The sequence below is a fragment of the Mus caroli genome, chromosome 15 (genome assembly GCF_900094665.2).
Source record: "Mus caroli chromosome 15, CAROLI_EIJ_v1.1, whole genome shotgun sequence".
NCBI lineage: Eukaryota > Metazoa > Chordata > Mammalia > Rodentia > Muridae > Mus > Mus caroli.
Genome location: NC_034584.1, coordinates 23,819,200 through 23,829,125, shown reverse-complemented (window position 1 = coordinate 23,829,125; position 9,926 = coordinate 23,819,200). Strand labels below are relative to the sequence as shown.

At 39.7% G+C, this 9,926-nt stretch overlaps 1 protein-coding gene across 1 annotated transcript in view; it reads right to left on the bottom strand.

Annotated features, from left to right (window-relative positions):
* Dnah5 (dynein axonemal heavy chain 5) overlaps positions 1-9,926 on the bottom strand; it is a 249,534-nt gene that overhangs the window by 12,367 nt on the left and 227,241 nt on the right. Inside the window, exons 75-78 of the mRNA XM_021183130.1 lie at positions 8,283-8,498; positions 6,407-6,619; positions 1,720-1,872; positions 1,069-1,300 (exon numbers count right to left, since the gene is read on the bottom strand). Coding sequence (XP_021038789.1) covers positions 1,069-1,300; positions 1,720-1,872; positions 6,407-6,619; positions 8,283-8,498 — 814 coding nt within the window. The remainder of the gene's footprint in view (positions 1-1,068; positions 1,301-1,719; positions 1,873-6,406; positions 6,620-8,282; positions 8,499-9,926) is intronic.

Genomic DNA, 9,926 nt, shown 5'->3' with positions numbered 1-9,926 from the left:
GGAAAGGAAAGGAAAGGAAAGGAAAGGAAAGGAAAGGAAAGGAAAGGAAAGGAAAGGAAAGGAAAGGAAAGGAAAGGAAAGGAAAGGAAAATGTGGTTCGTAACCTTTCCTTTTCTCCCTGAGCCAAGTTTCCTAGTGTGCTACCTATCCATGGGATCAGAAGGCCATCAACCTTTAAAGATATGTTATCTCTTCCTTTACTTATTCAAAGAAAAATGGACTCATATCATTAAATCACCTCTTCCTGGGGAGCCATCATCATGCCTATCTCTGGAGCTTATAGCTCACGCTTGCAAAGGAACCCACTTCCTGGGAGGGAATAGGAGAGAGAGTAGCCGGAAGGTAGCTTGATGGGTACAACAAAGGCTTCAAAAAATGGGAAGCCACAGTGGGAAACACTCGATGTGTTTTTATATTTTTGAAAAAGAACTTTGATAATGTAGAGTAAGTGAGTGCCTCCTCAAAACAGTACTATATCTATTGGACAAGATAGGTAGAGGGCACTTTACATTTAGCTATATGATTAGGACAAATAGCTCCAGACACCCATGTATATTTCACATCCTGAGTCAAACCCACAAACTAGTAGCACTACACTTCTTGGTGAGCCCTGTGTACTAATTAATTAATTAATTAATTAAAAACCAACAACAAACAAACAAACCTGTATCACTCGCCTTACTCCCTCCTCCTGCCTCCCTCCTCCTGCCCATTCCTCAAAACCAGGCCAGGTCCAACAGCTCAGGATGCTCAGTTCCTATTCTTTTTGTACCACAGTTATCTTATACTTCTTCACTCCATGCATTTCCCTCTGATCTCATAGGTGGAACTGTATCTATCACGCGCTTCTGCTTTACCAGGCAGACAAGAATCTACTGTTGTCTGAATAATAGCACCCAAGAAAAGGTGTGGAGATCAGTAGGTATTCATTAAGCATAAGTATGAATATGGAGCTGGTTGATATAGTGAAGTCCCTATTGCCTGATAGCAAAATAATGAGACTATGTATTTATAACATCAGTCAACCCTGTCATCCCAACCCCTTTTTGAAGATACAAGACAACTTACTATTGTTTTCTGCAAAAATCCTTATGACAGGCATCAGCTCAAAAAGCACTTTGGGTTTGGATTCAATGAGTTTCATGTTCCTTTTGTCCCAGCCAGCACCCTCAAGATATAAGCCGTAGACATAGACCCCTTCTGTAGGAGGAGCAGAAATGTCATCCTTCATAAATTTGGTGACTTCGTTGCAAAGAACCATATTGTCCAAAGCCCATCCTTTGTTGGCTCGAGTTATTTCCTATTCAAGTGAGCAAAAAGACACAGGGAATAATTACAAGCTTTTCTTAATAGGAAGAGCAAAATGAAGATGAAGTTATTCCAAATGACCTTCATTAAAAGGAACTAGGGTAGTATTTAAAGAATTTAAAAGATTCTCTCATTTAAAAAAAAATTCTCATGTCCTAATTCAACCATTTGTACTTTAAAGGGGAGAAACTATAAAATCAAATCAACATAGAAATAAATAAATAAGAAGAAATAAATGTTTGCGGCCTGAGAATAAGTAGCTATATTTATCATCACAACAAGGTAACTGCTAGAACCAAACAAAGGTAGTCATTCCTTGTCATATTATATTTTTTTTAAACTATCAGGAAATAAGGGAAGGTTGTAGAGAAAAATCACAGTAGCACAACTAGCCCCAGTCAGAGCTATTACCTGTCGCATCGCAGTTAAGAATCCCTGCGGGTTAAAGAAACCTGTCATCCAAAAGCAGTGGGGTCTGCCATTGGAAACCCAGGAGGTGAACTGGCAGTTTCTTTCTAGAAGTTCAGTAAACCAGAAGCCCAGGGTACTAGAAACCCATGATGCCTGAAACACATAACATTAAAACAATCCTTCAATAGAGGTTTGATTCCCTGTAAACTGTGTTCACTTGGAAAAAAAATCAAACAAGCAACAACTTCATTGTTACAATGCAACTGTCCTTCCCATCCATCTTGAATTTCCACTGAGCTCTGAGGAATAAACTTTTCAAGTTATTCTTTCTCCTTCGCATTAATGATGCGAAGATAAGTTAAGGATGCAAATTCACAGAGCTGTGAAAGATGACACTATGGCCACCCTCCACCTGTGGATATATTCACCACCAATTCTGAAGAATTCAAAAACATCTGTGGAATACAATTTAACAGACTTCCATCATGATCAGGCTCCAGTTTCAATAGATGGTATATAAGACACGTTTTTATTTGTATAAGTGAACTCATGGCATCATCTAGATAGGTAAACACTTTAAAATGCACTCTGTGTGCAATGCATCACAGAAGCCATTCTCTGTTTATCTTAACGAGGTAAACAACAGTTGTTCCCTTGAGTGTGTGTCTCATTAAGGCACAGAAAGGGAGGTCTTGCTTCCTTTACCACCCGCAATTCATTTGTGCCCGCCACTTCTAACTTTCTCCCCGAATTCACTTGAGTCATTTCCTTTATGACAACGGGCATGGATGTCATTAAGGCGGCAGGAGCAGCACCGTGGGGAAGAATCTGCAAATCATAGGTTATAACATTTCACCATAATTGCAACATTTTCTGTAGGAATGAATGTTGTAATCAACCTGGGTAGGTATCCCACTTGAATTTCAAATATCATTACAATTAATTTGCCTATATTTCAAGAGTCTCTGCAATTCCGCAGACTGATAGTAACATTAATAGAAGAAAAACTGCATAAAATGATCATAATTTAAGAATTAGGTAGCTCATTCTATCCTACCTTTATAGGTGTGTTAGGTTAAAAAAAGGGGGGAGGGGGCTAAAATCACATTTGGTCTCAGAGTAAAGGGAATATTATAGGAGAGGCTGCTGCCTGCAAAGACTTGGTCAGCTCTAGAGCTTCTCTGGGGCTGGCAGGGCTGAGTGAGAAAGCTTAGAGGGAACAAATATGCAAGGCCAGTCACTTGGAAGGTTCAACACCTGTTGGGAGTGAGAAAGGGAAATTCAAGAGGGAAATGCTCCAGGCTTTGCACAGAATTTGTGAAAGCTGAGAAAGAAGGAAAGGGGCTCCGGTCAATGCTGATTCCATGTTCCTAGGTCATGTGACAGAAGAGATGCACAGTGACATGGTCAAATAATATGGAGAACACCTAAGAAATCCTAGTTACCACCAATTGGTTAAGATCTGGGGAAAGATATATGAGGCTCAACATGGATAAGCCTTGTGAATGGGAGGGGTGTGTGTGTGTGTGTGTGTGTGTGTGTGTGTGTGTTTGTACAGGCATGCCTATACCCATGTATGCACTTTCAGAAACCCAAGAAGGAAACTAGGGTGTCTTGGTCTATGACTCTCTGCTCTCCAACTTCCTCCCCAACAGGCTCCCTTGCTGAACTGGGAGCATCCTGATGTCTCTCAGGATCTGCCTGGCTACATACCCTAGTGTTGAGGTTACAGGCATATGAAGCCATGGACAATTTTTAACATGAGTGCTGGAGGTTTGAACTCAGGTCCTCATGATTGTTTAGCAAGCATGGAGATGGTAGTGGCATTATGCTGTGATGGTGCTGGTGGGAGAACGAGCGGTCATCAGTGATGGTCCAGTCTTGATAGTAATAGCCACAAGCACTTACATGGTACTGACCACACGCCACAAAACCTTGTAAGCTCTTTGAATCTCTCCATTTAATTCTCACAGAACTGCTAGAAATGACATACAGTCATTTCCAGATTACACATATTAAAGGAAATTGACATACAACAAGCCAACAAACTTATACCAGGCTAGAAATGATCTAAATACAGATATTCTAGCCCAGAATCCACATTCACAGATGTATATATTTTTATAGTCATTTACCAATAGCATCCGCATCCATAAGAATGATTCATTTAGCATAATACTCTTTCAACTCATGATCATCTCAGTCTTAAGCAGCTTCCAGAGCATACCTCTTTATTCCACTACTTACATGGTCATGCTCCATATACAGTCACCATCAAACACTGTCTTGGTAGAAATATGCTTTCTATACTCCTGAAATTTCTTTATTGCCTAAGAGCTTCTTTCACATAACTCTCCTGATACTGCTCCATCCTTAGTCTCATACCTAGGTTATCAAACAGCTCATGTGCTTCTTATGCTTTCTGGACTCCCAAGAGGTTAGATTGGGTCCATGGCTTAAAATACTGATTCAAGGACTGTGAGAGGAAGACATGGGGCCTGACCAGATCATCTACACCTAGTCTTCCTTGCCCAACTCATCTGCTCTCTGCTATGATAGATTCAGAGTCCATATGTCCCAGGGAGTGCAGCATTCAAAAGGCAGTCTCCATTAGGTTCTCACGGGGTAATTTGGTGGAGCACAGGGCCCAGTCAAACTCTAAGACCAAAGTGGGCAACTGCCAATATAGCAGCATCTCCTAAAATATCTGAAAATTTGTTTTAGTGTGTCATATATGGGCAGCATCTTTTAGGAGCATCAGTGCCCTTTCAGAAAATATACAGATTCTTATTAGGGAGCCTAGCTCTTTCTGTCTCATTAGGACTAAACTATCTGTAGGAAACACAGTTTGCTCAGTAGGTTTTAGAGGAGAAGTTGCAGACTGCAATGCAGTTTGTAGATCAACCTGTCTAATCTTAGGTTCTATTCTAAGAAACTCTCTTGCCAGCAAATATCATGCATCTTCTTGAACAGTGGCCTTTTCAGCAAATGTTCTACAATCTTGCTACTCTGCATTGACCTCCTTTGTGAAAGCAGGTAGAAAAGAAAAAAGCTAAATATTTAATCTCCAAAATCTGATCTATACTCTCCTCAAAACTCTCTTTTCCATATTCTATTCTCTAACCATAACGTGCCATTTAAAGAATCTGTGCAATTTGAGGTGATGATGCTCACCCCTAGAGTTATGGACGATCTAGCAAAAACCTCAGTACCACCCATGAGAAACCCTATTTCAAGTTCATGGTCAGAGGAGTCCAATAGACCCCCAAAACAACATAAGCTATGCCTTTGCATTTGGGTGTCTCCCAGAATTCAAACACAAGGCTTTATGGCTGAAGACATAAAGTACTTTTGATGCAGGACTTGAAGTAATGGATCAGAACCTGATCTGGAAGCTTTGGTTCTGGGGACTCACTCCTGTACAAACTGCCAAGGGCAAGGTAACATTCAGGAGTCCTACTCAGATGTAAGACCTATGTACAACAACAATGACTGAACTGACATTTCTAGGCCTATCCATATTGTGGGTAACCAACAGCTGCCTAGTTGAACTTAAGGCCTGATCAACAGGAAGAAAATCATTTATGATACTACAAAGTCAGCAAGCTTACCTGGAGAGGACAGATACCTGTAAAGAAAACCTAGTTATGTCACAATATAAATTTCTAAAACAATATAACTGCACTGTAAATACCTACTCTTATACCCAGGGATGGGCTTATCCCTCTAAAAGAAGTTTGTTCTTTGCAGGAAAAAAAAAAGACCATTACAGAAAGCCATAGCTGATCAAAATGCAGAAGACAGAAAGCCATGGGATGCTCATTCCCATTTAGTACATCCACAACACAATTCCTGCATCTAAGGCTCTGAGAGCATCAGAGAAGATTGGAGTAGAAAGACTGGAAGAGACAAGAGGATCAGGAAGCCTGCCGTAAGGTTGTGCCTTCTAGCTATGACAGGGAAGCTGTATCATCAAGCCTCAACACTATGGCAGCCTAAACAAGACCTGCACAATTTCATCAATAGTTCAACATGCATGAAGAGATTGCATGTGGCTCCACTCCTGGATAAAGAGCTATAAGTGATTAACAACTGCTGAGAGAAAGAGAGTAAGTCCTTACAAGAGATGAGCCCCTGATTTGGTTATGTAATACCTAGTGATCAATCCCGGAAACATATATATTAGGCAACACTGCCAGACCCAGCAGATTGGATTGTTATAGTTATTCATTCATATGTATATGTGATACCAGTGGCTAAAGAAGAGGTAAATCAGGGAACAGGATATGTATGCATGGGAAGAGCAGAAGGGAAGAATATAAACGAGCATGATGTAATTATATTTTAATTAATTTTTAAAATAATAAATAAGGGAAGAGATGGATCAGTGATTAATAGCACTTGCTGCTCTTACAAAGAATTCAATTTCTAGTACCCACATTTGGTGGCTTACAACTGCCTGTAACTCCAGATAAAAGGGATCTAATGCCCTGCTGTGACTCTGTGGGCACTTGTATGTATGTGAACCACATATTTACACTTCAGCACACATATCCAAAAAAGCTAAATGATTTTAAAAGGAATTTTGAAGACAGGAGACTCACCACTAAACATCACTAAGTGTAAGAACCATGAAACCCTTTGGACAGTTCTAGCCACTCACAAAGTAAGAGAGGAAGGTACTGACCTTTCTCCACCGAGCAGGGATTCTGGCATCAAACATGCAATCCAGAGCATCTCTTAGATTTTCACTCATGATAATGGTCCCATCAACAGCTAGTTTCAGCTCAGTCAGGGTGCTACGGACAAGGCTGAGTACCCTCTGCATCCTGTCAATCTCCTGCCTGAGGAAAATGTTCATGGGCTGGAATGGTCCCATCTTCTGCAATCTCTCCTTCACCTTCCATGGAGACATTCAAAGTACACAACAGGAATTAGATTGCTACTATGATAGTTTAGGATTGTGTCTGGGGCGTCTAAATAAGCCCTGCTTTTTACAATGCCATAAATAATATGGTTTTAGTTTTTTTAATATGCAAAGTAAAAAAGATGATATAAGAAAACAAGTATCTTGTATAAGACCAGCCCAATTTTTTTAGAGCATGCGTGAAAGAACAGGGAGCCATTAATTCAAAGAAGCATACAAAATGTATATAGCTACAAGCACTTTATCAAATGAACTTACTGAGAATTATTTATTCCCTGCCAATATGACACATATGTAAGCATATGCAGGGAGCATACATATAGATACAAACACTCTGCTGGTTGTATCAGATAACTAGGCATCCATTTTTAATGCACTCTGCTTTCCTCCATCAGCACATATACCTATTCATTGTTTTCTATTTTGCAGGTATTTATTGAGAAACTTCTGTATAGCAGATAGTGTGTTAGGCTGGACTATTTTATGCTGGAGTGGTTCTAACAAATTCTGCAAAAAAAAAAAAAGTCTTCAAAATCTAGTTACCATGTTCTGTTACATAATTATTCCATTTTAGATATTTTAATTGCTTCATAAATATTTTAACCTCTAGTAGATGCAATGACCTCTCTTCCAATACTGTAATGAAAAGGCCTTATGAAAGCTGATAACAGTATTGATTTTCTCAAAGCAAGTGATCAGAGATTCTTCCAAGGAAATTATTCTCTTGACAAGGAGCCCTTGAGCTCAGTATCAGTAGACAAAATTGTCTGCTTGGTAGGAACAACAGGATGTGGAAGCCATTTGTGTGCTGTTAGGAGCTGTGTCATGAGTTTCTTAGACCATATGGAAAATAAGTCACAGCTTTATCAAAGATTTATAAACCATATCACAGTAAATTTTCTCAAAACATGCATTAAATGCTAAAACATTAACTTTTGTAATGCTTAGAAGCGATTTGTATACTAAAAGGATCAATGTTCAAAGTTAGTTAAATGAAAAGCCAGCAGAGTAGTGACTTTGGAAAATGCAGCCTCTGAGATTGACAGAGGAGCAGGCCAGCCATCGACCTAAGTGGTCAGAGAGTTGTTTTATGGGTTTTGTTTTGCCCGTGTTTGTTTGCTTTCTTAATTTTTTAAAAATTTTTATTGGGGGTGATTACAAGGGTAAAGAGCAGATATGGAAAGACTAGGAAATGAGTCGTGTGGGGGGTGCATGATGTGAAATTCCCAAAGAGTTGATAAAAAAAATTCATGTATAAAATTGTAGCCTCCATGCAGTTAAGAAGGCCTGCATTGTAAGCTGTGCACTAAGTCACACACACGCACGCACGCATGCACGGACACATGCATACTCAAACATACACATACAAACATATACACATGATAACTGGTCCTTCACTCTGACAATACAGTGCTTTCATCTAAACCATGACATTATCAAGTACCTCAAAAAAGGCTCTATAATCCAGTTAGACAAATACCAGTTAGTAATAAGCAGAGATTCAAGTCAGTTTCTCCATGGCTTTTCTTTGGTGGCTTGCCTGGGATCTCCTTTGGTTCTCACATTTTGTCCTACTTCCTTACCCCTCAATCCCCCATAGACAGCCAAGACTGAAATGTGGATATTGTGGACTCACTTCAAAAGGACTATAATCTTCTGGAAGCTTCTCTAGCATATCATCAGCCAGGCGGGCCACCACAGCCTCCCGTGTCTCGTCCCCTCCACCGGAGCTGTCCTTGGGCTGGATGCCCAGGATAGTGTCCAGCACATCCTTGGCCAGCTTGCTCTGGTAAGTAATGTCAGCATTGGGGTGGAGCCCAAACACCTCTGGGCTGTCATAGGCAGGCAAGCTCTGAACAACAACAACATATATATATAAACAATGTCTTAAACATACATTGCTAGCATGTACATCAATTAAACTATGGAGTAAGAAAAATAAAAATTTTTTAACTAAGATAACCATTCAACTTATATCTCACTTGTGACTGGCTATGAACCCCAAAACCCTAATAACTTATCCACATACCCAAAAGGAAAACTTGTAACATGAAGAAACCCAAAACAGACTGAAGCAAACTTTTAAGTGAGGACCCCACTTTCTGATATGACATGTGAGATAGGAAGGGAATTTTTAGACTAGTCTAATTAAAATCATTTAAAATGAAATTTGTATAATGAATGGCTATTGTGTTGCTACAAGGAGCAGAAAATGAGAGTTTTTCGGATACGTAGATCAAATAACACCGAGGACAGAAACTGTTCTGTCCTGGGGAAAAAAATAGAGACAGAGAAAAGGGAAATATTCAAAACATAAGCGGGAAATAGAGTGATGGAGACTGAGACATAGCTGGAGCAGAACAATCAAGCAGGGAGTTTCTGCAGCCACTGGGAAAGAGAAGATGTACGTTACAAACTGAAAGATATTTCCAGGTGTGAATCTCACCCTTAACTTTATTATCCTATAACTAGTCTCCTTCGGTTCCTCTGACTTATGTTATTCCTTTCACAAACCTTCTTATGAGCAACCCCAGTCTCATTGTGCAATGAGGTTTATATTTAGAGACACAGGTATAGGTATCCTTACATTTATAATGTGTCTGACACTTCTCTGTCCGTTGCTAGTGATTTAAAGACACACACTACAGGAAGGCAAATCTTATTTGTTGATTTGAATTAATAAAAGCACAGTGGTGGTAATATATGATAAACTCATTACATTTATATATCAAAGCCCATGAATATGCTGATAAATGCATCCCTTTGGGGTGCTAGGCTTTAGTTTGCACAGAAATAAATCTGAAACAGAGACCAAAGCAACTGTTAAATCATGATCTAATACATTCAAGGTACTGAGATGGGATGCAGATACCTTCAACATTAGATATTCTTCCCTTACATATTCCTGACTGGCCTATCAAAATATACATTACTCCATGTTAGAGCAGCACTCCTCAGGCAGAGACAATTTTTCCACCAAGGGTCACTTGGCAACACCTAGAGACACTTACTGACGAAGTGGATCTGCAAGCATTTAGTAGACAAAGGCCACAGGACATGCAAGACATCCTACAATGCACAAGAAAGAGTAACCTGGCTGCAAATGCCAATGCTACTGGAGTTAGGAAATTCTGTCTTAAACAGGGCAGGTTCAAGGATGCTGTACTATACACAGCCTTAGGCCTGGATTAAGGGTAAGTGTCAAGGATTAACCACCTGGGTTAAATGTAGAATAGATTGAGTCCAGAATCTTCCCTTGCTTTACATGTGTAATAAGTGA